This window comes from Neltuma alba, unplaced genomic scaffold, assembly GCF_004799145.2.
Source record: "Neltuma alba isolate B1F8T4 unplaced genomic scaffold, ASM479914v2 tig00004804_pilon, whole genome shotgun sequence".
In the NCBI taxonomy this organism is placed as follows: domain Eukaryota; kingdom Viridiplantae; phylum Streptophyta; class Magnoliopsida; order Fabales; family Fabaceae; genus Neltuma; species Neltuma alba.
Genome location: NW_021633866.1, coordinates 32,118 through 58,946, shown reverse-complemented (window position 1 = coordinate 58,946; position 26,829 = coordinate 32,118). Strand labels below are relative to the sequence as shown.

General features: G+C 34.6%; 3 protein-coding genes across 5 annotated transcripts; 2 read left to right on the top strand and 1 right to left on the bottom strand.

Annotated features, from left to right (window-relative positions):
• Nucleotides 1-2,407: 2,407 nt before the first annotated feature.
• LOC114745781 (protein ROOT HAIR DEFECTIVE 3 homolog 1-like) lies at nucleotides 2,408-9,870 on the top strand. Its single transcript, XM_028933949.1, has 23 exons — nucleotides 2,408-2,411; nucleotides 3,456-3,605; nucleotides 4,064-4,130; nucleotides 4,211-4,313; nucleotides 4,483-4,553; nucleotides 4,711-4,774; nucleotides 4,865-4,930; nucleotides 5,039-5,086; nucleotides 5,187-5,249; nucleotides 5,360-5,416; nucleotides 5,665-5,823; nucleotides 5,905-5,973; nucleotides 6,070-6,161; nucleotides 7,098-7,176; nucleotides 7,319-7,484; nucleotides 7,675-7,799; nucleotides 7,994-8,256; nucleotides 8,341-8,437; nucleotides 8,525-8,683; nucleotides 8,845-8,949; nucleotides 9,123-9,217; nucleotides 9,447-9,543; nucleotides 9,655-9,870. Exons 1-23 carry the CDS (start codon nucleotides 2,408-2,410, stop codon nucleotides 9,868-9,870), a joined length of 2,415 nt encoding a protein of 804 aa, XP_028789782.1.
• A 3,630-nt stretch (nucleotides 9,871-13,500) lies between these two features.
• Nucleotides 13,501-19,521, top strand: LOC114745776 (protein HOTHEAD-like). 2 transcript variants are annotated; one of them, XM_028933945.1, is made up of 6 exons: nucleotides 13,501-13,741; nucleotides 14,298-14,676; nucleotides 17,023-17,333; nucleotides 17,425-17,810; nucleotides 18,178-18,746; nucleotides 19,150-19,521. In XM_028933945.1, exons 1-6 carry the CDS (start codon nucleotides 13,666-13,668, stop codon nucleotides 19,202-19,204), a joined length of 1,776 nt encoding a protein of 591 aa, XP_028789778.1. In that variant the 5' UTR covers nucleotides 13,501-13,665; the 3' UTR covers nucleotides 19,205-19,521. The 2 variants fall into 2 exon arrangements, with proteins under 2 accessions (XP_028789778.1, XP_028789777.1); XM_028933944.1 differs by having other exon boundaries at nucleotides 14,289-14,676.
• Nucleotides 19,522-19,773: 252 nt separating this feature from the next.
• LOC114745778 (receptor-like serine/threonine-protein kinase ALE2) lies at nucleotides 19,774-25,407 on the bottom strand. Of its 2 annotated transcripts, none has more exons than XM_028933947.1 (10): nucleotides 25,402-25,407; nucleotides 24,239-24,322; nucleotides 23,516-23,716; nucleotides 23,309-23,416; nucleotides 23,100-23,201; nucleotides 22,603-22,974; nucleotides 22,215-22,514; nucleotides 21,456-21,848; nucleotides 21,131-21,374; nucleotides 19,774-20,966 (listed from the first exon to the last, which is right to left on the bottom strand). In XM_028933947.1, exons 2-10 carry the CDS (start codon nucleotides 24,312-24,314, stop codon nucleotides 20,345-20,347), a joined length of 2,418 nt encoding a protein of 805 aa, XP_028789780.1. In that variant the 5' UTR covers nucleotides 24,315-24,322; nucleotides 25,402-25,407; the 3' UTR covers nucleotides 19,774-20,344. The 2 variants fall into 2 exon arrangements, with proteins under 2 accessions (XP_028789780.1, XP_028789779.1); XM_028933946.1 differs by lacking the exon at nucleotides 25,402-25,407 and adding an exon at nucleotides 24,554-24,609 and having other exon boundaries at nucleotides 24,239-24,458.
• Between the last annotated feature and the right edge of the window lie 1,422 nt (nucleotides 25,408-26,829).

Here is a 26,829-nt window from a genome sequence, read left to right as displayed (position 1 = left end):
TATCATTTGCCTCTTGTTTTTAATATACTACTCCTCATCCTAAATATAAGAGTTAATTAATTAATTTAAAAAAATTAACAAAATAAATTAATTTAGTTATTTGTAATAAATTAATATTTTTTTTAAATATCCTTACTAATTAAATGTATCAGTTAGAACTACTATTATTAGAAGGACCAACTTGAAAAAAATACACAAATATGAGAGACAAAATGTATTCGAATTTTATATTTATAACCAAAATAAAAATCAAACGAGGTTTTATATTAAAGACCGGAAGTGGTATATATATAAGAAGTGTTTTGAAAGAAAATTTTGATCCAAAACATAAGAAATTAATAGAGGAACCAATGATAGTTTTTCACTTTTACCTTTTGTTATATAGAGAAAAGAGAGTTTAAAATATAAAAAGGAGAGTAAAAAATATATAACTTTTATCAATTTAAAACACATTTAATGATTTAATTAATATTTCTTAGTTTCTGGGAAAGATTAACTAACATTTTATATTATTATGAATAGAAGGATTACATGCAGAAGAAACATTACCCCATTCATACCCATTATAATTTATTAGGCCCTATATGAACATGACATGGGGGGCAAAAAGTTGAAAGATAAAAGAAGAATTTGTTACAAGAACTAAACAACGTTATAATTAAAAAATGGAAAATTTGTTACAAAATTCTCATTGCAAAATTATTTATAGAAAGACTCACACAAGTGTAACTCTTTTTCAATCACATATAGCAAATATCTTTCGTTTTATACGTAATTAATAATAAATTGCATACGATTTGTGTTCACTAAAAATAAGTTGAACCTAAATTTTTAAACAAATTTTAATTACATTTGACAGTAACTTTTACAACCAACAATTTTACAACAGTTTTTTTCCTAGCAATAGCAAAACAATTGGCATAAAATTGGGGGAAAATCCTGTGGAGAAGGGTTTTATGGATCTCAAGGAATGTCACAGTTGTCAGCAAGTCATTCCATGCAACAATTTCATTCTCTTGAAACATGTGAGGGAGATTTTGAAAAATAATCAACCAAACTTTTTATCCAATTTTTATTTTTGAACTCTTTTACAGATTAAAATAGGCAAAGTTCATGCACTTCCTTTACTCAAAACTAGATCTTATATACTACCTCCGGTCCTAATTATAAGAACCAGTTGACTAATTTGAGGAGATTAAGGAAGTAAGTTGAGTTAGTTATTTGTCCTAAACAGGTGTTATCTTTCCTAAAATATCTTTGCTAATCAAGTGTATTGATTAGAACTATCATTGTTAGAAAGGCTACTTTGGAAAAAAATGTATAAATATGAGAAATAAAGTGGACTGTGGTCTTATATTTAGGACCAAAATAAAAGTCAAACAGGTTTTTATATTAAGGACCGGAAGTAGTGTATATATATATATGTATATGTATATTATTCTATTTGGTTCGAAAATAAGAAAAAGACAAACAAATTAATGAGTTTAATTTTTGGAAAAAAATAATAAATGGGTTTATAATATTTTGATAAAAGGTATGGAATAATTTCTAAAAGGTATGAAATATAATTGCACAAACAGCCAGAGGGGAGGCGCGAGGCTGTACCCCGAAATTCTTTTTTTTATTCTTCATATTGTATGGATATTATGTACTTCTAGTCTTTAGATGCGGTCTTGTTTGGAGTCAGGTTTAAAATCACTTATAAGCATGTTTGGTGTAAGTTAAAATAAAATTTTTCTCACATATTTACTTCGTATTCTGTAAATCGAAAAGTTGTAAAATTATTTATAAGTCATTTTAAACAAGCTAAAAAATATTATATGTTTCTTTTAATCTCAATTTCCAATATATGCATTAAATTAATTAAGAGAATCATACACTTGTTAATATTAACATATACGTATACGCATGTGATAACAAATCTATATATCCTTCCATGTGTGTGTTTGTGTAACATGATATGTTTAGAGAGTTCAATTATTCATAAGTCATAATTATAACAATTCTCTTTTTAAAAAAAAAAAAAAAAAAAGCGGTTCACCAGCTCAACTTATATACAAAACATGAGGTTGATTTGTATACTGAACATGATTTTATATTTTCTTTTAATTTTGATTCTTCCAAGTTCCAATATATATTGCTTGTTTTGTATTTCTTTCTACCAAATATCATATAAAAAGAAAAAGAAAAAGAAAAGATTATCTGGGAAGGGGAAAAAAAGGAAAGTTGATAATATCCGGGATCGTGTCTTTCATGGACGGGAAAGAGACAGTCAAGGCTGCTTTTTAGAAACGAAAGTCATATGCTGATGTGATGCCTCTCTGAGAAGATCATCGTCCCATTGCTTCATTTCATTCTCCTTTTGGCCACATTCGTTTGAATCTATAACATATCAATCCCCACGTTAATGGGTACGTCTCCGATCTCCATATCGATCGGTTTCTTCATTTTTATCATTATTCTTCACTTTCTTCATTTCTGTCAACTTTTCGTAATCCGTGATCTGATATTCGTGTTTTCTTATAACCGAAACTCACAAAAACACACATTTAACTCTCGCATGCGTTTTCTTTATTTGTTTCTTCAATTTCAAGGCATAATTGTTTGGGATTTGATTAATTCTGACATATTCATTGATAATATGTCTTGAAATGCTAAACTAGTGGGTCCCAGTTGGATTTCATCATGGCTTTTATACATTTCTTCATGGTCTTGAAGGAATAATGTTGGTATATATTTTATGTTATATATTAAGATGAGAATGCAAATTACAATTAACTGGTTGACTTGACCTACCATTAATTTATGAGACCTGAGATTAGCATAATAGGTCTTTCAATGCCCATCTATCATGACCCATTGCAATTGGCAATGATGGGAAATAAGTCTTGCAACTTCCAATCTCACGATCTAATTTTCAAATGTTCCCTTTTGTCACAAACTTTTTTGGTTTCCTTGGCACGAGAGCTGTGAAGCGGGGTCAAAAATTTTATAATCCTTCGTAAAGTATTGGACTTCAGTCTCAGAATGGGATTCTAATGCTGGGCAGATATGATTATGTGAACTTTGGACTCTCCAATGAGCTAGCTTTTGGGATACAGCTCTTTCATATTTGGAAATATTGGGCGGAAATGAATTAAACTGATCAATTAGTGTGTTTTATTTCAAGATTCAGGCACTTAACAAAAGTGAAGACCTTAACTTAACTGTACCTGACATGGTAAGCGAGAGTTAATCTAACAAAAGAAATCCATGACCATTCCAATGACATTTTCCCTGTTTTTTTTAATCTGCCTTCTACGTTCATGGATCATTATTAATATCAATAAGAACAACAAAACTCATTTTCTATTGAAAGGAGAAGGCCCACGTAATTGGTTTTTAAGTTAAAAAGTTGTAGAATTCTTCTTCGCGTAACTCTTTCATACGCTAATGTTGAATATCTAATTATCCAGCAAATAGTGAGGGCTGTTGTTCCACTCAGCTTATTGATGGAGAAGGTACATTCAATGTTGCCGGAATCGAAAAGTTTATGAAGGAGGTCAAATTGGGCGAATGTGGGCTTTCGTATGCTGTAGTTTCTATTATGGGTCCACAGAGTAGTGGTATGTTCTCTTGCCTCCACTATCTTAGCATCTTATCACTTTTCACCTTCTTAAAGCTAACTGATTCATTTTACATGGCAAAGAATGATGATCGTGATTGAAATTTAAGTATCGTAATATGGTTTTGAGCATGCCTTATTTAGGTTGACATGATTTTTACTACAGACTTTTGAAAGTGTCTTGTGTTGTTATGAGCATTAACTTGAGGTTGACATTTTGACGTAGAACTAGAATCTATTATCTATTTACATGGATGATTTCCAGTAATCAAGTTTAGTTTCCTTGGTGTCTCTCTCTATCTCTATGAATTCTTTTCCTAAGGATTCTATATTTTCTTCATTGCATTTTCAGTTTACGTTTTGGATATTTCTCTTGTAATCAAATTAAACTTAAGTCGGATTATTCCCAGCAATGGGATCTTTTATATTATCTAAGTTTTTTGCTTTTGGTCTGAGCAGGGAAGAGCACGCTATTAAATAAATTGTTTCGCACCGACTTCAATGAGATGGATGCTTTTAAAGGAAGGCATGCCTCTTCATTTCACAATTTACATGATTTTTGTCCAACGAGAAGACAATGACTTGATGGGATGTGCTTGTTTTCAGATCTCAAACAACTAAAGGAATTTGGATGGCAAAATGTGCAGGCATAGAGCCTTTTACACTTGTGATGGATTTGGAGGGTACAGATGGAAGAGAACGTGGAGAGGTGCCACTCCAATTATTATTATACCTTAACCTCAATCACAATGTGAATTTAAACCTGTGAAATCTCATACTAGTTCAGAAAAATAAACGAAGAGTCATGACATATCAATACTCATGTTCTACGTTTGGTTGTTTCCTCTTGTACTGATTGATATTGCCTTTTCTGTCAGGATGATACGGCATTTGAAAAACAGAGTGCTCTTTTTGCTCTTGCTGTTTCAGACATAGTGCTAATAAACATGTCAGTTTTCGGTTTGCTCCCGCTTCTACCTTCAGATATTTGTAATACAAACATGTTTTATAAACTTCATATATGTCATGATATCTTTCACTTCCTGTTTTATGTGAACCCTTTTTCTTTGTGCAACTGATTTCTTTTCACATGCAATTTTGTAAAGGTGGTGTCATGACATTGGCCGTGAGCAAGCCGCAAATAAGCCTCTGTTGAAAACTGTCTTTCAAGTATGTTTTGTCTAACTATTGACTACAAGCTGCTATTTGGAATCACGAAAATTGGGTTAAATTTAAATGCATGCTTGGTACTACTTTCAGGTTATGATGAGATTGTTTAGCCCACGCAAAACAACATTGTTGTTTGTCATTCGTGATAAGACAAGAGTGCGTAAGCAAAAGTGCTTTTACTATTGTTATTTGACTATTTTCTGTCATCGAGAGCTCAACTTAAGTGTAAAATTTACTTATATGGTTAATATTTTCCATTGATAGACACCCCTTGAAAATTTAGAACCTGTTTTGCGAGAAGATATTCAGAAGGTAATATTATGCTTTTTCATGTTAATTCTCTGTATTGAATCTGTTATGAAGGTTTCCCAGTCAGTGTTTGATTCTTTCCTTTTCCGTATCCTTATTGCAGATATGGGACTCTGTTCCTAAGCCACAAGTCCACATGGAAACTCCATTGGGTGAATTCTTTAATGTAATTTGTAATCCATTCTGTTGTCACCAAATTTATAGATCTTTTCTTGCATATGTCATAATTCTATTAGCATTTTTAGTAACTGTTTACATCTGGCAACAAATTGTCAGGTTGAAGTTGTTGCACTTTCTAGTTTTGAAGAAAAGGAAGAACAGTTCAAGGAGCAGGTAGTGGATAGTGCACCAAAGGCCTACTTTTTGCTAGCTGACTGTAAAATAAATCATTATCAAGACTAGTGCATCTCTCTGTCTGCATTTCTGGGTTGTGACTGTGCTATAGCCATTTATTTTGGTCTGTACATAATTGTAGGATCAGATTGGTTTTCACATTTGAAAAAAGATATATACATTTTTGGCTTATTGGATCCCTCTATTTCGCAGATATCATTTATTTATGTGATATATTTTAAATGTAGGTTGCCAACTTGAGGCAACGATTCTATCATTCTATCACTCCTGGTGGGCTTGCAGGAGATCGACGTGGAGTAGTTCCTGCTTCAGGCTTTTCTTTTAGTGCTCAGCAAATTTGGAAAATCATTAAGGAAAACAAGGATCTGGACCTTCCTGCTCACAAGGTAACATATAAATGGTGTAATGTTTTTCCCTGGACATGTTTTTATTTGATTAATTAATTATCTTTGATCCCCCAATTTTAGGTCATGGTTGCTACTGTAAGATGTGAAGAAATTGCCAATGAGAAGTACGCTGCCTTCGCTGCAAATGAGGTATCCGCAATTCTTTTACCATAGTACTCCTCCATGGACATTATGACTACTTTAATTGTTTATGTTAACGTAAATTGCTTTACGATTATTTCTCAGGACTGGCATCAATTGGAAGAGGATGTGCAATCTGGCCCAGTTCCTGGATTTGGCAAAAAGCTCAGTTCAATCCTTGGCTCTTGTCTGTCAGAGTGAGTTTAATTCATTTTATATGACATCTCCATCGCCTCAGACTCATGGATACGAAGTAATCTTATGTTTATAATCACAGTTTCTGCTTAGCGTTATGCTGGTTTAATACTCCCTCCAGTCTAAATTATAAGTTATGTGTAAGTGTTGTTTGGTGTGTTGTTGTTAATTACGTTTTTCTCATTTTTTCCCGTGGTTTTAAAGCTTTGCGATCAATGTTCTGTTAGAATTTAATGCATTAATACTATCGAAAAAAAAGAATTTAATGTATTAAATAGGGGTAATGGTGGGAGGAATGTAATATTTTTATATTACAAATTTAATGAGTCATGTAACTTTTAACTTCTATCCTTGGTGTTTTTGAAACATAACTTGCATTTTGGACCAGAGGGAGTAGCAGCCTAATGAGAAACATGTTGCATATTTAGAATTCTAACATCAAAATTGTCAAGTCTTACTTTAGTTGGTCTGAGTGCTTCTGATTATTTATGGTGGTACAATGTGGAGGTAGATTCGGTGGATGCTTTGGAATTCTATGAAAATGCCATGTTTGGTTATTTAATATTTATTTTATCAACGGTTTTTGATGTGGGAGTTTCATGTGAAACCCCATATAATGCTTCTGGGGTTTATCTTTCCTTTTCCAACGTAACTTAAATTTGGTAGGTATTGTGCGAGGCCCTTATGTTTTATTCTCGTGATGTATTTAATCCTTCAATTCAAACTGAACTGTAGTTTGAAATTATAGTTTCTAAATCTTGATTTTGTTGCATTCATATGTCGAAACATACATAAATAAATAGTTACTGTTACTTTTACCTTAACAGACCTCTTACGTTTCCTTTTATCGTAATCATGTTGAATTTGGTAGAAGTATCTCATAAGAGATCGCCTTGACGAGGATTTCATCTATATTGAGCTCTTGTGTTTCATTCTAGGTATGATTCAGAAGCCACTTATTTTGATGAAGGTGTCAGATCTGCAAAACAAAAGCAGCTTCAAGAAAAATTGTTGCAAGTACTTCTTCTTAACTTTATTTTAGTCTCTCTCTGTTTTTTTCCCCTGGATAAGGCCCTAATTTATTTCAATCAGCCATGAAAATTTTAAGATTTATAATGTGATTATATTACTTAAATGTTTTTGCCCGTCGATTCCTTAGCTTGTTCAACCAGCATTCCAAATTGTGCTGGGACATATAAGGTCTGGAATTCTAGAAAAGTACAAGGAAGCTCTTGACAAGGCTTTGAAAGGAGGGGAAGGGTTTTCTGCTGCTGCTAATAGATGCACAAACTCTTTTATGGCTCAGTTTGATGAAGCTTGTGCAGGTATTTAGAAATAAACGTTAGCTTGATATGAAATCATGAAGTGGATCATGCACCGTAAAAAGATGCTGACAATGAAATCACTAGCTTTTGGTTTCCACCAAAAGAACAGCTAAAACTTAATGAACTTTATTATTTTTGTGGCTTGTAAATCTCACTTAATGTGACAATAATGTATGTATTATCCTTTCAGATGTAATAATTGAACAAGCAAACTGGGATACATCCAAGGCAAGGGAGAAACTCCATCGTGATATTGTCGCACATGTTGCTTTTGTTCGAGCAGCTAAGCTGTCTGAACTTACATCATCATATGAGGTATTTATTCAACATTGATAGTGATATCTTGTAAATTCTGAAGTAATTGTCTTAATGATGGTGAAATTATTCATATTTGTGCGGAAAGACAGTGAGTTTGAATCAATATAAGTCATCAAAATTCTATACTTCATCAATCGGAAGTCAAATTTGCATGTAATTTGTTACGAATTTCTGATAGCAGTGTCCTGCAGGAAAAACTGAAAGACGCTTTGTCTGGACCTATTGAAGCCCTGCTGGATGAAGCCAATAGTGATACATGGCCAGCAATAAGGAATCTTCTTAAGCGTGAGACAGAATCCGCCGTATCAGGCTTCTATACTGCACTTTCTGGGTTTGATATGGATGAAGAAACAAGACGGAACATGACCACAAGTCTAGAGGATTATGCAAGGGGTTTAGTAGAGGCAAAGGCAAGGGAAGAATCTGGAAGAGTTCTGATCCGTATGAAGGACAGGTCTGAAGCTCCTGCAATTTAAGTGGACATCCTTATTTTTCTCAAAATGTAATCAAGAGTCACTTACCTTGAATATGAAAACAGGTTTACAACATTGTTTAGCCATGATTCTGATTCAATGCCTCGTATTTGGACTGGGAAAGAAGATATTCGAGCCATCACCAAGACTGCCCGTTCTGCTGTATGACAGGATTATGAATACTGTTTTCTGTTGCTACAGTTTGTATTGCATTCAATCAGCTGTTTAACCAAATTGAATTATTTGCAGTCCTTGAAGTTGCTATCTGTTATGGCGGCTATTCGTTTAGATTCTACTGCTGATAATGTTGAGAAAACATTAACAGTTGCATTGCTGGATTCTCCAAGTTCTATGAAAGACAGAAGCATTACATCAGTTGATCCTTTGGCTTCAAGCACCTGGACAGAGGTTCAACTTTACAATTTTCTGTTTTATCTCGTGCACCTATTGAATTGCAATTTCATACTAGGCCACAGAATTGCATCTTTTTGGTTACTTGCAACTTCTAACGGTTTGGAAACTTCCACCTTGGGAACTGATAAGCTTCTTCGACTTAATTCCTGGGGTAGATTCCATCTTCTAAAACCTTAATCACACCAGTACAGTGCAAAAATGTGTGGAGACAATTCAAGACAGAGACTGAATATAGTGTCACTCAAGCCATTTCTGCACAGGTATGATGTTTCACATTTTTTTTATGATGACAGATTGACAAATATGCTTCTATATATATTTAGGAAGATTTATTAACAAAATCCGCAAAGAATCTTGTTTTATGGATAAAATGCTTTTCTCATTAGTGTGTTTTGTTAGCTTGAAAATTTTCATGGATACTTTGCATTGTCAGGAGGCCAACAATCGTAGTAACAACTGGTTACCACCTCCATGGGCAATTGTTGCTTTACTTATTCTGGGATTCAATGAATTTGTGACACTTCTAAGGTACATGTCAACCGTGTAATCCTCTGATGTCTTTTTAATTGTTTTTAGGAATGAGTGTATGTTTTCTCTTGCTCTCACAACATCTCTCTCTCCTCTGTTCTCGAGAAACTCACAAGCTAATACGAAATTTTGATCAAATAAAATCTGGTTATCATAAAGATCTTTTTCATAGGCACAGTATTTTAAGAATGAGTTTTTTGTCACCTTAGTTTCATATTCTTCATGGCAGAAACCCCTTGTATCTGGGTGTCATATTTATCGGTTTTCTTCTCGGAAAAGCCCTATGGGTTCAGCTGGACATCTCGAATGAATTCCGCCATGGAATGGTGAGCAATGAGCAACTTTATAATATAAAATTATAAAGTATGAGAGAGAATTTAAACCAATTTTGCAAGTGGGTGTTTGGTAGTCTCATCTTTTAGTGTGCATGCTTTCAGCTTCCAGGAATGATATCTTTGTCTGCCAAGTTTCTTCCAACACTCTTGAGCATTATCAGAAAACTAGCAGAGCAGGCACAGAATCCTCCAACAAACAACGATCCCCAGAGAAACCCATCAAAAAGCAATCAAAATTCCGTTACTGACAGTAGTGATACCGTGTCTAGTGCTTCATCTAGCGTAACTTCTTCGGAGAAAGGACCCAAATATGAGTAGGCCAAGTGCAAAACCATCTTGACCTTAGAGTCATTCAGTTTTGTGCAGGTCTCCTCCACAACAGAAGCTATCTGCACGATCTTAATGGTTGTGCTGGTTTTTTTTTTTTTAAAGCATTTTGTTTCGAAGAGTTTTATAATGTTACGAGTGTATGTTATGGAAAAAAAAAATTGATGGATATTAGTGTATTTATGCAGATTCTTTCAATTAATTTGCTGCATGTGATGTGTCTATGGATTCACATGTAGCATGGTTTTGAATGAAAGAAGAGTTTGCTTGCCTCTGATCCTATTTAACAGTTGTTACTTTCACACGCACAGCAAAGTCTTGTATCAATGCTTGTAAACCAAAAAAGATCTGATTCTGTGCATGAAATAATAATTAAAGGCCAACAATGCATGAATGTGTCAAGTGAAAGTAGAAAAAACTGACAACTAAGGTTTATATGTCTAGATAAAAGCCAATATCAAACTCTACAACAGTACAGGATTTTGGGAGTGTTTGGATAAAAACAAAACCACAATTTTAAAAGTATTTTTACTGCATACGAAGTAAATAGGTAGAAGAGTTTGTTTCGATTTACCAAAAAGTGTTTTTGAAAAGCACTTTTACACTCATCCAAACACCCTTTTTGAATCTTATGGGTGATGTGAAGATTTTAAACTTAAAAATATTTTTATATATTTTATGAGTTGAAATACCTATATCGTCATGATTAATCCTTCTGGCTTGATTCATAAAAAAAATCTGCAAAAAAAAAAAAAATTGAACAAAAGTTATACTGGTGGATGGATAAGTTTCGTCTTTATGGCTGTGGCCTGTGGGGTTCCATTTATCCACAGAAACTTTGCAGCCAGGCCGCGAACTATGGGTTGGAGAATATGAATTCTCGATTCGGAAATTACGCAAAGATGCTCGCATTACGGGACTTCATCAGTAAATGTTTACATTGTTTCTACCAAACAAAACGTATCACAAACTATAAACTTTATTTTTATTGGAGTGTATATAAGAATAAAAATAAAATTAGATCTACATTCTGTCTATAAATATTACCTCCGATCCTAATTAGAAGAGCTAGTTGACTAATTTGAGGAGATTAGGAAAATCATTTAAGTTAGTTATTTGCAATAAATAAATGCCGTCTTTCCTAAAATATCCTTACTAATTAAGTGTATTGGCTAGAACTACCATTATTAGAAGGGCAACTTTGAAAAAAAATATAAATATAAGAAACAAAGTAGATTGGAGTCTTATATTTATGATCAAAATAAAAATCAAACGAGATCTTATATCAAAAACTGAAGATAGTAAGTTCTTATATAATTAGGATGAGTATGATGCTGAGTATGAGATTCAATTAATTAATTTGAGAAGATTAAATAAATTAAACAAATTATTTTAAAGTATTTGTATTTATCAATTTTTTTAAATCCATTTGTCTAACTTGTAAAACGATACATAATTTAATAATATTAAAAGTATTTCAGAAAAATTATATAAAATATAATCCAATTAAGTAATTTATTAAAATTTCTTAATTTTTTTAAATTAGTTAATTGAATTTTATATTTACTATTAGAGGTATACATAAAACAAAAGTGAAAACCTGAACAACATTTTTTTTTCCTTTTTAGATTACAGAAGTAATATTTGTTCAATCTCCAAAAATAATACTTTTTAACTATGTATATTTTTTGAATAAAATGGAAGAAGTATTGAAGAAAGTAAAAAACTATATTGAAAACAAAGTCAAAATTAGTGATTAAATCACGTTTATATTATACTATCTTCTATCATTAATATAATAGTTAGTTACTAATTTGTAACAAATATGAGTTGAATTCTCTAAAATATCCTTACTAAACATATGTATTAATTAAAACTATCATTTGACGGAATCTTTAATATATACAATTAGTACAAGAATCACTTAAAAAAATAAATATAATAGACAAAATAAATTAGAATCTCATATTTAGAATCAAATCAAAAGTGAAATTAATTCTCATATTAAGGTGGTATTATGAATATCAGGAGTATTATATTGCTTTTTTTTTTTTGTTTTCTTAAGCAAAAGAGGAGTATTATATTGCTGTTGGTATCCTTTACTACGTCAAAAAATGAAAAGAGCAAAATCAAAGGTTGAACTCTCACGCCCAAAAAAATGCCCACATATTCCATCGTGTTTTGAGCAAGAGTGTCCATATGAGCCAAAAGAAACAAAGTCAAAATTAGTGCGGGGCTTCATTTGGAAGCTGACATGACAGATCCCCAAGTTCTGTGCAATAGTCTGATGAACATTTGGGAGAGTCTCTTGAGCTTTGAAGACGAAACTGACAGCTATCAGAAGCCTTCAATATATAATATATTACAGAAGCCTGAAAATATGAGAAAGAAGACGGTGATCATATCCTTTAGCATTCAAGGCACAGAAACCATTCTTCCTCTCTTTTGTTTGGGTGCGTGTGAGAGAAAGATGCCAGTTCATCACACTGATACGTGGCTTTCACAATCCTTTTACAGTTGAAGAACCTCTTCTTCGGTCTTAAATGCTCCCGCCTCGTGTCAAATTAATAAACTAGCTAGTACTAGTATTAGATAGATCAAAAAGTATCTGGTGCATTATGCACCTTTGATTGATTCATTATCTCCTCGATATTAATATATTAATACAGAAGATGTATTAAAAAAATTTAATACTGAAAATGTAGAAGATATGTGTACTGAAAATATAAATGATGAGTGTTGAAAAGAATTAATTTAGAACAGGCAAGGTCCGACTATGCTCATTAATGTTTTTGGAGAATCATTAAATGTCATTTATGCCTGAATTTAACACAAAGTTGTCCGCTCCATATCAGAGAATTAATATTTCAATTACTTCAAAGAGTAAGATGAAGTTCCCCTTACATTATCTTCGAAGTAATTAACATGTCCAGCCCTGGATTTACACAGACCACCAAACAATACCAACAATAACGTAGATTTCTGTCACCAATATTCTCCAAGTAGGAGTCCATAGAATTTAAAACGAGCAAAAGGAAAACCGATTTCTTTCCCTCTCCGCAATTTTCATACCATTTATTGATCGAAGATCGACTTTTTCTGCTTTTTCTTCCTCTTCTTTTTCTTATAATTTTCCCACCGTTGTTTGAATTATGAATGTTAGTATTAATGACGGATAGTATCAGTCGTAGAGGCAGTTGAATATAGCGAAAGCCCAGCTTGTGATGTATATCTAGAAGAAACAAGAAAATGGCAAGACAACTCAATTCACGTATGACCAGATCAGCTAAAATGGCTTTACACATAGCTTTGGTGGCATATTAAATATGGAGCTTTATGACTCATAGTATGTGCCGGTAAGTGAGCTGGCCTTGAAAGAGTTGTTTAACATGATCACAAAACCATCCCAAATCCTACGGCTATAACTTCTTCACTCCAACCGTGGCATTCATTTCACTATTAAATGACTTCCCCCGCTGTACAGTTTCAGCTTTCTTAAATACGGTAGAGAGGGTAGCATTCTATTCTCACCCCTAACTTGCTCTTACTTCACACTTTGACTTTGCTTGCTTATGCTACTGATACATTGCATTTATCTTAATTTGTGCGTGGTTTAGCTAAAATTTATTAACTGGTTTAAGTATTTACATGGTGTATAGTTTTGTGAGAGTATACATATATATATTATGCTCACAGAAAACAAGGCCAACCAGAGGCAGCCACTTAGAGGTTTGGAAAGAAACAGCTAATTCATTGAGTGCCCTTTTCTGAGGCCTGTGAGGTTCAATGGCTTCAGTTAGTGCAGTCAAATTCTTGCTCTGTCTAGTTTTATGGCTCTTCATCTCTCCAACTTCTTGTCAAGGTTGAGTCTTTTAACTCATGCTACCATTTTCTTGCTTCATTAGCCATATAGGAGGATTTTATTCTCAAAATTCTTCTTAGTTTAGGATCCATCTTTTGTTTCTTTGTCTACCTCTCTGTTTTCAGGGCTGATCTCTGTGGAAACAGAAGGCCAAGGGCAAATTACACAGTGTGTACCCTGTGTGAATTACACATCTATTTGGTTTTTCCGCTTTGTGATAAGAAGCACCACTATCCATCTTACACAGTGTGTACCCAAAAGCACTAGTTTTCTCTGCTTCATAAGTTTCAGTTCAAGAGATCACAAACCAAAACCGAAATTCTCAATTTCTTACATTTTCAACATTAGAAGATTAATGGGTTTTGTTTGTGATGATCACAGATTTACTCTTTTTTCACTTGAACTTCTCATAAACTAACATATCCTTCACTCTCAATATCCAGAAAACAGAACCATCAGCCAGATATTACTTTCCAAGCTTGTGTTATTTCAGCAATAGCAGCAATATATCAGAAGAAAATTGACATAAAAAAGTAACATGAAACAGTGAATGCAGGTAAGAAGAACAAGTTGAATCAAAATGTGTATCCTTTCATCAAAAGGGCAAGCTCATTCTCATCATCTTCGTCATCGATTTCAACAAGGAACAATGACGGGTATGATTATATCATAGTCGGAGGTGGAGCTGCAGGGTGCCCTTTGGCTGCAACTCTATCACAGAAATTCAGAGTTTTGGTGCTGGAAAGAGGCGGGGTGCCGTTTAACAATCCAAATGTGTCGTTTATGGAGAATTTTCACATTACCTTGGCGGACACTTCTGCAACTTCACCTTCTCAGTACTTCGTTTCAACTGACGGAGTCCTCAATGCAAGAGCTAGGGTTCTCGGTGGTGGAACCTCCATTAATGCCGGTTTCTACACCAGAGCAAGCTCCAGGTAGGTTCATTTAATTGCTTTTTCACGGATGAAAAAATAAGTTATATTATTTATAATTTGTGTATAATGAGTTGTTAAAAGTTCATAGTATATTATATCTGAATTAACTTATTACAGAATTATTAATTTAAAATCATAGAAATATCACTTCTTAAAACAAATCACATAATTCTTTTTACTAGTAATCAATATTATTTTGAAATTTTAAAATTCAATATTCTTTTTATTTTATTTTCTCTTAAAAAAAGGGAAAAAGAAAAAAAGAAATAGTTGGATTTTTTTTTTTGCATAACTTTTGGAACACAATAAATTAAATTCAATGAATGTTTTCGTTCTTCTGTGACATAATTTAATGAAATCATGTTCTCATTTTTGGTGTATCACTATGCCTTTTCGCTTTTGTATTTATACCAAGACCTACCATAGGATAATTTATAAAGTTTTTCTAATTTATATTCTCAGAAAAATAATTATATATATAATACAACTACATTAAGCAAAACATATAACCAATCAAAATTTTAGATCCAATTCATTTTTCAACTTCATATAAAATATAAAATCATCAATAAAACCTTAACAACATTGCAGAAAATTCTAAGATAAGCTAGTAATTCATTCTCTGAAAAACTTACACCGCATATATCAATTAAATAATTCAATTAGATTTAGAGGGTGTTTGGAAAGTATTAGAAGTGCTTCTGAAAAATATTTTTCCGCAAATCGAAATAAACTCCTTCACATATTTATTTTGTATACCGTAAAAATAATTTTAAAATTATAGTTTTGATTCCATTCAAACACCTCCTTAGATACTTAAACTTGTATACTTTGATTACTTCTCATTTCAAGGAAAAAAGCCATTGTTATTCCATACTTTCTTAGCAGAGCTTTTATTTGTTAAAAAAGAAGGGCAAGAAATTCATAATTAAATAAAAATGTTTTAAAATAAACATTATATTTTTTTATAAAATAAACATATACGTGTTTTATGCTAAAAAAATAAACAAAAGCTATATAAATAGAGTTGCACAAATCTTCAGTGAGAGAGGCTAGAGATAGGTCTCTGTCCAACCACCCACGTGACAAACGTCCAAGTTTTAATTTCGAAATCTTAAAATAAATTTAAAAGGTACCCTTTAATTTATTGAGAATTATAAATTTATAAGGTTAGGAGTTATGACCATTAATGAAATGTGTGGTCTAGAAAATTTTAGGCAAGCAAAGGGCATAACCTTTAAATGAAATATTTAATTGGTTAGATACTTATAGGAGTACATAAAAAGTTAAGTATAAGAAGGTGAATGAAAATATGAATAAAAAATAATATTTATATTTTAAAATGTAATAAATAGGTTTATAGTTCTTTTTAGATATTAAAAATATTTTTTATGAGCATACCACCTATTAAATATTGATATCACATTGGTCATTGTTGTGTGTGAATATCAGAAAGTAATGTCTTTTTAAAATACTCAACAATAGTCAATTATTGTGGTCCTTTCCTCCCAAAATATTCATGACATGTCTGTATTCAAAGGAAAATCCTTACATTTGAATGCCCATACATCTGTCTAATTTTAATATACCGCCATTTTAGAATTTTATTTTTATTTTAAAATGATTTAGAACTTTAATGTACTATTTTAGAATCTTAGTAAATTATTTATCATTTTTGTACGGCTTTATCCTTCAGTAATAGAACAATTATAGGTGAAGCTCAGGTGTTATAATATCTTCCATATGAGAGAGCATTATTATATTGGATTTTGTTACCAGCGAAGTAATAAAATGTTTTTGAAACAAAAAAAAGTAATTTAATTTTTTATTATTGCTGAATCTGAAAATATTGACCTCAGTCTAATAATGAAGTGTTTCGAAATAATTTTGTAATCTATATAAAAGTATACACATAATTAAATAATACTGCCTTTAATCTTAATTATAAAACCTCATTTAGATATTACTAATTAATTTGAAACATTGATTTTGTACGGAAGATTCCCCTTATACTCCTCCGGTCCTAAATGTGAGACCTTTATACAGTGTGTATAATGGTTATACAGTGTGTATAATGGTTATACAGTGTATATAAGGGTTTTATATTTAGGACCGGAGAAGTATGATATAACTACCATTCATCATCTACCTTATCCAATAGGCTGTTCCCTGGTCCTCGGGGCTTGAGCCGAACGAAACAGAAATAGAGGCATGCATGAGAGGAAATTCGGCCTGATCACATGACCCATGACCATTACCTGAACAACAAAACTCGTTCTTTCCCTGACACATTTCAATTGAGATTGGCAGAGGCAATGTAAATTTACTAACTTTGAACAAATGCAGATTTATAGAGAAAGTGGGTTGGGATGCGAAGGTGGTGAACGAGTCGTACCCATGGGTTGAGAAGCAAATCGTGTATCGTCCAAAGATCGCAACTTGGCAGCGAGCTGTTAAAGATGGCCTTCTAGACGTGGGTGTTTCTCCTTTCAATGGCTTCACCTTCGATCATGTCCATGGCACCAAGGTCGGCGGTACCATCTTCGACCGTTTTGGCCGCCGCCACTCTGCCGCCGAACTTCTTGCTTCCGCAAACCCTCGAAAAATCTCTGTTCTCATCCATGCCACTGTCCACAAAATTGTCTTTGACACAAGAGGTAAACAAAAACAAGCGTTGTCACGGAACGTGCTGAAATTATCATATATGGGGTAGAGAGTTTTAACTTCTTAACTTCATTTATCATGCAGGAAGAAGGCCAAAAGCTGTGGGGGTAATTTTCACAGACGAGAATGGGAAGCAGCATGAAGCATTTCTGAGGAAGAATATGCAGAGTGAAGTGATAGTGTCATGTGGGGCTATTGGGACGCCTCAATTACTGATGCTGAGTGGGATTGGTCCTAAAGAAGAACTTGAAAGATTGAATATTACTGTGGTGCTTGACAACCCATATGTTGGGAAGGGCATGACTGATAACCCCTTGAACACCATTTTTGTGCCTTCTAAAAGGCCAGTGAGGCAGTCTCTGATAGAAATAGTTGGTGTCACCAATATGGGAGTGTACATCGAGGCTAGCAGTGGCTTTGGTCAGTCTGACGATAGCATCCACTGTCACCATGGTATCTTGTCTGCTGAGGTATGCTACTTGTTGTCTTGTCCCATAGATTTACCAAAGGGAAACCTCAAGTCTGTGTCATTTACTACACTGGTCCCTATATTTTATGTTTCAGTTGTAGCTTGGTCCTAAAGAACTTTGAAAGTGTAGGAAAACGGCCGAAACTTAAATGACTGAATTGGACAAGTTAAATTTTATGGACTAAGTTGTAATTGAATCAAAATTATTAATTTTCCCTTTACCAAATGTAGAGCACACTCAACATAGATGTGTCTCGTGTGTTCGTCTGGCTTGTAAGTATATTTGGTTCAATTTAATCAATTTCGGCAACTAATAAATTGTACTCATGCAAAGATGTGTTTCTTTTCTCCACTCCACAATAAACCAGATTGGGCAGCTCTCCACAATTCCTCCTCATAAGAGATCACCAGAAATTGTTCAAGAATACGTCAAAAGCAAGCGGGAAATACCAGTTGAAGCATTCAGGGGAGGCTTCATCTTATCAAAAGTAGCGAGTCCTTGGTCAACTGGTGAGCTCAAGCTGATCAACACCAATGTAGAAGACAACCCGTCTGTGACCTTCAACTACTTCAACCATCCATATGATGTTCAGCGTTGTGTTGAGGGCATTCGAATAGCAACTAAGGTTGTACACTCGGATCGATTCACGAACTACACTTTGTGTGACAAAGAAAGCACTGAGACACTTCTTAACCTCACTGTGAAGGCTAATGTCAACCTGGTACCCAAGCATGTCAATGACACAAAGTCACTAGAGCAGTTCTGCAGAGACACTGTGATCACTATTTGGCATTACCATGGTGGGTGCCATGTGGGGAAGGTGGTTAGCCCTGATTATAAGGTTCTTCGTGTTGATAGACTCCGTGTGGTGGATGGCTCAACGTTTACTGAGTCACCAGGGACTAACCCTCAGGCCACTGTGATGATGATGGGCAGGTATGTGAAAGCAACGTTTACCATATAGTGCATAAGGGATTAAGATTTAGTTAAAGCAATCTAACATGTGGGCCTTACATGTGCAAATTTGAATCCTGACCGCTGCATTTATACGCAGTATGCGGATCCTGAGAATTTTTTGGAGAAGCCAAAAGATTTGGTCCCCCGGGGGGGGCTTTGGATTTAGTCACACTTCATACTGACATTTTCTTTTCATGAGTCAGTGATGTGATGCTTCATTTGGAAAAATGCCTATGGTTTATGTTTCTGTTAGAAAATCAGATAGCAAACACTTGATAAATTTTACTTGAGTCTTGTTCTTTGCATCAACTTTCTCACTAGAAAAGCGTATACACATTATCTATATCTCTTGCTTGCCAATAATTCTATTTGTCTGTTACAGGTACGTGGGACTGAAGACTTTAAGAGATAGGTTGGGGAAGTCGGGTGGTATATAAGGAAGGAAAGGTGAATTATGAAGACAAAAGGAGCAGTGTTAGCAATAGGATTGAAAATTAATATAGCCTATTTGTTGTAATTGTCACTGAAAATAGATTAATAGTAAAATCTTGGTTTCTTGAGGAAGAAAAGCTTGCTGTAAGGGCAACTTTCGCCTGTTTCTAAAATAACCTCTTTGGGTGTTCCTTTTTTTTTGGTGTTATGAAGCAGAAGTTGCTAAAAGTGTAAAATTTTGTCTGTGTTGAACTTATTTTGAAACCTTTGCAAATTCAGGGGATCCAGTAATTAGCAGTTCTTTTAACTTCTCGTTCAATCATTCCATAATTTTCTTCAGTAATAACCTCTATATATACAGGGATGATTGGGAGTTTGCATATTTTTTAACTGTCACTAACCCGACTTTTCCAACTGTCTTTCCCTAACTTAAATTCCCTTGTAACAGCTTGAATTATGAAACAGTTACTTATACAAACCTTGTAATCAATACTAATGTACCTGTAAAAAATTTTAGAATGTTGCAGCATTTATAAGCTGTGAAGAGCATGACTCATTTAGGACTCTGCAAATGTGTGAAGCCTATTGTAGTTTATTTATAATCAAGACGAATGACCTTCAACTTTAAAATAAGATATGTGGAATGTTTGCCTCCACGTTAAATGATCACTTTTACTTTTTTCTTTTAAAGACAAAACTACTCTCAAATATTTACCTTGTACAACATAAAATGAATTAAAATAACTAAATAATCACATTAAAGGAAGAAAGTATCTCTCTATATGACCAACGAAAATGTAATTAAAGATCTCCAATGTTTGATTTCACTACTGAATTTCTGTTACTGGATCTTCATGTCCGATGATACTTCAGGAGCTTTAGAATGACGATACAGCTCCCAATTCTATACTACGAGGTGAACAGATTAGTTCAATTGCTACAAATGTTTTATTCGCTTTGCTCCGCAGATTTGTCTCTTCCAAATTGGCTTCTTGGAGACTTCGACTGTCTAGAAAAAGTCATTTTCCACGACTCTTACCGAGAGCCACCCAAACTGTTCGATGCTTTGATTCATGTTTGCAGCTTAAAATATGGTCATCCCCCTTTCAGTAATGAGCACACCTTCATTTTATCAGAACTTATATTCAAGATGTGGGGAAGTTTGAAAATCCATGCTCACTAACGCTTCCTCCTGATGAACTTCGCAATTTCTGCCATACCTTCCTTTTTTTCTCCGTGGTGAGAGGCTCTGAATCAGAATGCCTTCTGAAGGACTCAAATCCCTGATCTGATAATGGACTGAGCAACTTTGATTCTGTTAATGTCTGGAAACCCATCATCTCACCTGAAATTCTTGAAAATTTCCCATCTCCATCGATTAGAACACTCTCTTCATGGAAGCTCCTTGATCTCATAATGCTTGTATCGTCAAACTCACAGCAAACCAACTTCAAGGCCTGAACGACTTCACCCATGAAAGGGCGTTGCGAGACTTCTGGCTGCACACACGTCGATGCAATGGCTGCAACTTTTACCACAGCTTCAAAAGACACGTTGCTCTCTAAAACCGGGTCTATGATTGTCTGTAAACCGTCCTTGCTTGTGAGTAGCGGACGAACCCAAGCCACCAGGTTTTCTTGACCGGGTGGCTGTGAAAAATCCACGGGCTTTCTTCCTGTTAGGAGTTCAAGGAGTACAACTCCATAGCTGTACACATCACTTTTGACAAGAAGATGGCCAGTCATTGCATATTCAGGCGCCAGGTACCTGCAATAAGAAATGGGTTTGCAGGACAATGAAAAGCAAACAAATGGTAAAAAGAATCTGGATGATGATCAGCCAATATAACAATGACCTTAGGCCTAGCCTAACCCAGCCCCAAAAGAAGTATAAACAAGAAAGAAGGATTGAAAGCGGATAATATTTGGTACCCAAATGTTCCCATAACATGTGTGGAGATGTGCTTATTTCCCCCGTCCAGTGCTGTTCTAGCCAATCCAAAATCCGCAACCTTTGGTGTAAAATCATGTTCCAACAAGATGTTGCTAGACTTGAAGTCTCTGTGTATCACACAGGGATTTGAATCTTCGTGGAGATACGCCAGTCCCCGTGCTGCACCAAGTGCAATCTTCATCCTAGCATTCCAATCAAGTGGACTAGTTTTCTTGTCAGAACCTGGGACCATAGAGAACATTAAAAAATAAAGAAAATCTACGAATGAATTGCTGACATTCATGAACTGCTCTTTTAGCTTACCATGCAAGTGGGATTCCACACTTCCATTAGGGATAAGCTCGTAGATTAAGCAGCGTGTTTGATTCTCCATGCATATACCTATCAGTTTGACTAGATTTCTGTGGTGAAGGCGGCTAAGCATCTCAACTTCTGCCAAGAATTCACGGCCACCATGCTGATCATACCTTTTCAGAATCTTCACAGCCACATCCCTCCCATCATGTAGAAAACCTTTATAGACAAGCCCAAAGCCGCCTTCTCCTATTATTCTGAGAGCATCAAAGTTGTTTGTTGCTTTCTCTATTTCATTCAAAGTGAAGGTCCTAACAGATCCTGTATATATTATTGTTCCAGAGCTGAATGACATTGATCTAGAACCTGGTATGCTCCCATAGGTCAATGACTTAATAGCCCCTGAAAAGTGCAAACTTAGTAATGTATTTATAGCGGATTCCATGTTAATGTGAGGTTTGAAACAATATGATAATGGATACACAATAAAACAATATGCCAATTGGAGGTTTAAAAGTATAATGTCCAGAAGAATAGTCATAAAAGTCAGGGAACCGATTAAAATATTTCAGAAAGAAGCAATTTCAACCCTCTAGTTCTTCTAGTCCGGCATATGTCCAGGGTAAAACAGAAAATTCCGCTAGAAGATAAATTAGGGGGCGCCAATTGCCATATGCTACAGAATTGGTTCAAGAAACCAACAGAAGTATGATACCTGTAATTATGGAAAACAAAGAACAAGAGCGTTTTTAGCAATGAAGTTGATACCTGATGGTTTTGAAGATGATAGGATTGAATCATCTGGGATATGTTCAGGTTGTTGAACACAAGATCCACATTTCAACAGATACAGCCAGGCAGCTCCAATGAATAGAACAGACACAGTTATACATGACAACACAATTATTATAATCATGCTTCCTCTTTCACTACTCCCGTGCTTTCCATTCACTGGTACATTTACTCCTAAAGGTTTCATTATTGTTCCATTGTAGTCATAGCCAGGGTATGGCACATCATCCATACTAGAGATGCTTGAGGAAGCCAAAGGCGGAGATGGTGGAAGACCTGCACATATAATCCAAAAGAAGTCTAGATGTTAATATTTATAATATAATTAAGAGAATTGCCTCAAGAGACTAGGATTCCTTACAACCTGGATAATGAACATAGAGCACTTCATAGGATCCAAAGAGGGAAGCATCTGTGAGAATCTCCTTGTGCCAGAATTTCTTATATATTGAAAATGCGGTTGCATCATCGAAATTTACTCCTTCAGGTACTAGGTTTATAAGAACATTGGTCTTCTCTAGTTGGTGGTTAGCTGCATCAGCTCCCACAATGCGAACTTGGCTCCGATTAAGTGAAACACCGGCTGCAATTTCCTCAGCAAGCTTTGAGACCAGAGGAAAAAACTTGTATATTGCAATGCCAAGGTCGAGCTTAACTTGTAGGGGCCAAACACAAGCACAAGGTGATCCAGAAGGCGCATATGTAAGGGGCTCTGAACAAGTCAGAGACATGCAATCTACAGAAAAGATGAGGATCACGGAAATTTCTTGATGTCGTTGAAAAAGAAGGGACTGGTGAAATATATAGACAGATATATATATATATATATATAATTAAGGGCTGCTGCAGAGTTAAGTATACCGTTATTAGGAGGTGGAGGTGGCAAACCCAAAACCGGTGATGGGGATGGATCCTTCGTATGCTTTGAATGAAGGGGTAGGACTCTAGGCGAAGGAGAAGGAGCTGACGGACAAAAGATGGAGCCAAAGTGAGGCTACAATCAACAATCAGGGTAGATAAGAAATTATAGTTATAAGGCACTGACAAGGAGTAATCTCAGAATTTTATACCATTCAAGGGGACTGATAAAAATGCTCGCAACGGTGCAGGTGCAGGTGCAGGCAATTTCCTGGTCTTTGGAGAAGGAAAAGGAGGATGTGCAGGAAAAACCGAATGACCTGAATTTAAAGTGAGTTTTCGGAAAAAAAATTTCATGTAAACATGTCTATAATTTCCACAACAGCTCTATTTTAAGTTCTTTCAGTCAAACGTCAAACCTCCATGATTGTAAGTAGGGGTTGGGTTTCTGGACTTTCTTCTGGAATGGTGATGCTTATGATGTGATATTGGAGAACGTACAGAACCAGGAGATAATGACTTGGAAGGTGGAATTGCAATACTTGCAGGAACTCTAGGAGATGACTGGGATGGTGGAAGCGCAATACTTGAATGACTTCTGGAATGGTGCAGATTCGTGGCTGCATATAGAAATTAGTTCATTCAGTTTAAAATTGCTATGGACATGAGCCTTTCCAGATAAGAAGTTACAATTTACCCTAATGGAAAGGGTAGCCATGGGTGAATAGTAAATCCATCATGAAACACTTCAATTTAGTTAAGTTTTTAGACCTTGCTAATGGTCATCAACTCGTTCTGAACTTTAACTCGACAGACAAAGTTTGTATCAAAGACAAATGAAAACAATCTAAAGAAGCTAGCATATGTAAAATTAACAAATAGGCCATAGCAGGGAAGTCATTCAATTTACAATCATATGGAAGAAAATCATCATAGGAAGTCACGAACCCATATCAGAACCAAATGTCGACGTCGAAGTTAAGAGAATAGATCAATTATTGATTTCCTGTCCTTACAATTTGACCAAGGGAATACTTACAAAGAAGATCTCGCGTTTAAGTTCTGAAATCTGAATAAGTATAGAATGAATTATACGCTCTCATTGTAGATAACAACACAGTACATTACAATTAAGCTCATACCTCTATACTCATGAAGTTGTGGAGCACTGAAAACTAAATGCAGCATAAAGAGAAGAATAGTCAGCTGCAACCCCATTTTCAATTCTGAAGAATTTAGAGATTCAAGTCGGAAGATCTCTCAACTTTCACCAACTACCCAAGGAGGGGAAGGTGGTGAAACCAGAAGCATTTGGCGAAGCGGAAACTTGATATCACAGTAAGGAACAGTCTTAAAAGAGCTCTGCAAGTAAAGCAGACACACCAATATTAAAAGAGAAAAAAGAATTCCAGTAAGGACACCAGAATGGATCAGGTGGGGATAAATCAAGCTTTCACCTTTTTAGACCTAAAGCTCAAAACTTTGCAGACATGAGGTTTATGAAAGCATAGTTTCGTTGTTTCTTTACAAGATTTAAGATCAAGAATAAACCCCAGCTACACATTTCATCATCATAGTACAGTAATGTCTGTGCAAGAGGCTGGTGGTAGGTGGGGCTAATGTGTGAGGAGCGTGCTTGATTGCGAGATTAAGGGGGTGTTTGGATAGAAACTAAACCATGGTTTCAGAAGTGCTTTTACAGATTATGAAATAAATATGTGGAGGAGATTATCTCGTTTTGCGGAAAAGTGCTTATGAAACCATGGTTTTGGGTTTCCCAAACACCCCCTAAGTGTGTGGGAGTGAGTGAGACTTATAGGATCAATAAATTCAATTAATTAACGGTGCAACGCTTGACTTTCTTGTTGGTTTATCCAAACAATGATTCACCCAAAGCATGGTAGCCTGGGAGGCTTTGAAATCTTTATATAATATTATAACGTCAGATTTACAATAGTTAAAGTTAGGTTTTTATTGAAATTTTTAGGCACCTTTGTCAGTTATCTCCAGCTCTGAAGCAAGAATATGGATTGTCTTTGCCCAATGGGCGCCAGGTTCGTGTTCCAATGGGATTTTACCTCTTTTCCCCACCCAAAAAAAGAAAAACACTTCTTTATCGGTTCAATAATCAATTTCTTTCCGTTTCCATAGGGAAAGCGACCAATAGATCAAAATGAAGAAAGCTGAAAGTGTAATGCTTGTTTGTTAGTTGTGAGTGGTCTGTGTTGTTTACAGACAAAACGTGATCGGACTTTACCGGTAGTGGACGCAGACAAATATGATTCGATCATGTTCAATCCACCACCCTGAAAGTATTCAATGGTCTGAGAAAATAATGAAGGCCCCATCATATAATCCATGTGCATGGATGAACCGGCAATTTCTTCAATTATTACCACAAAGTGATAGCTTCACATATGACCAATCAGTTTCTTTCATTATTTAATTCCTATCCTTTAAAAATGAATTTTACCAAAGAGAAACCAAAAAATATATATATGGCATTTTTTATTGCATACTTTTATCTGAAGTAATATTGGTATTGATTGCTGTAGGACCGTGCGTTGATTTTTATAGATATTTTTGGATGCTTTTTGTTTTTTTTTTTGGCTAAAATATAGGTATCTTCCTATTAGAGACAATCTTATTCGAGGCACTGTCAGCAACTAAATGTGGGCACCTCTCCCAGTAGAGATTCGAACTTTGATTCGTCACGTTGTGAGGAGCTAGCCCCTTATGCTAAACCCAACCCCGTTGCTATTTTTTGTTACTTTTACTTTCATTCAATAATAATATTTTCCCCCAAAAAAAGTTCTAGGCTTTAGTGAGCCCACAATGCATTAAGATTTCACATGAATATGGGTCGAACGTGGAAATATTTTTCAAATGTGTGCATAGTGCACATAAATTATCAAAGTCGTTATCAATTTTGAAATATGCATATAAACGTCAATGTCCTTCAGTTCAGGTGTTTGGCCCACAAGAAGGAACTTTTTTTTTTTAGCCAGCGCCCAAAAAAAAGAAACTAGTGATGGAATCCTTCAACATTTTAAAAAGAACCACAGATATTAAATTTGAAATTTTAATTATATCAATTTATTAAATATATTATCTCTATCATAATAGGAGCACACTATAATATGTACAGAATTAACAAAAAATGAAGCTTGTTTTGCTTTTATATAATAACAATAAGAATTATGATAATGAATAACAATATGTGGGATAATTTAATGGGAATTTAAATTATAAACTATGGGTATTTAATGTGGAGAGACAAACCCACAAGATTTGGTAGTTTGTTTTGAATGCGCTGTCCTTATATTATTATTATCCACGAAAACGACTTTGGTGACTGCGAGAACAGTCCCGCGCATTGGCCAATGGCCACCACAAACACAAAAATCTCTCTCACTTGTGTCGGCTTTGCCCCTCTGAAAATTTAGAATTTGTTTTAAAAAATTAATCATGAGAGTTTTGGAATGAAATTATTTAGATTTAACCATTTCTTAATTTTAATATTATTTTAAATAATGTAAAGATAATTCTAATAGATTTAGGTTTGTTCTTTTGATTAAATATTTGGTTTGATTATGTAACTATAATATTCTTCCTCCGTGTTCGTTAATAAATTTATTTTTTGAAAAATCAATTTTTAATTAGTAAAAAAATAATATAAAAGTTTTGGTATCCTCAAGTCACTTTTGGACCTAAAATTAGTCCTTATCAAGTT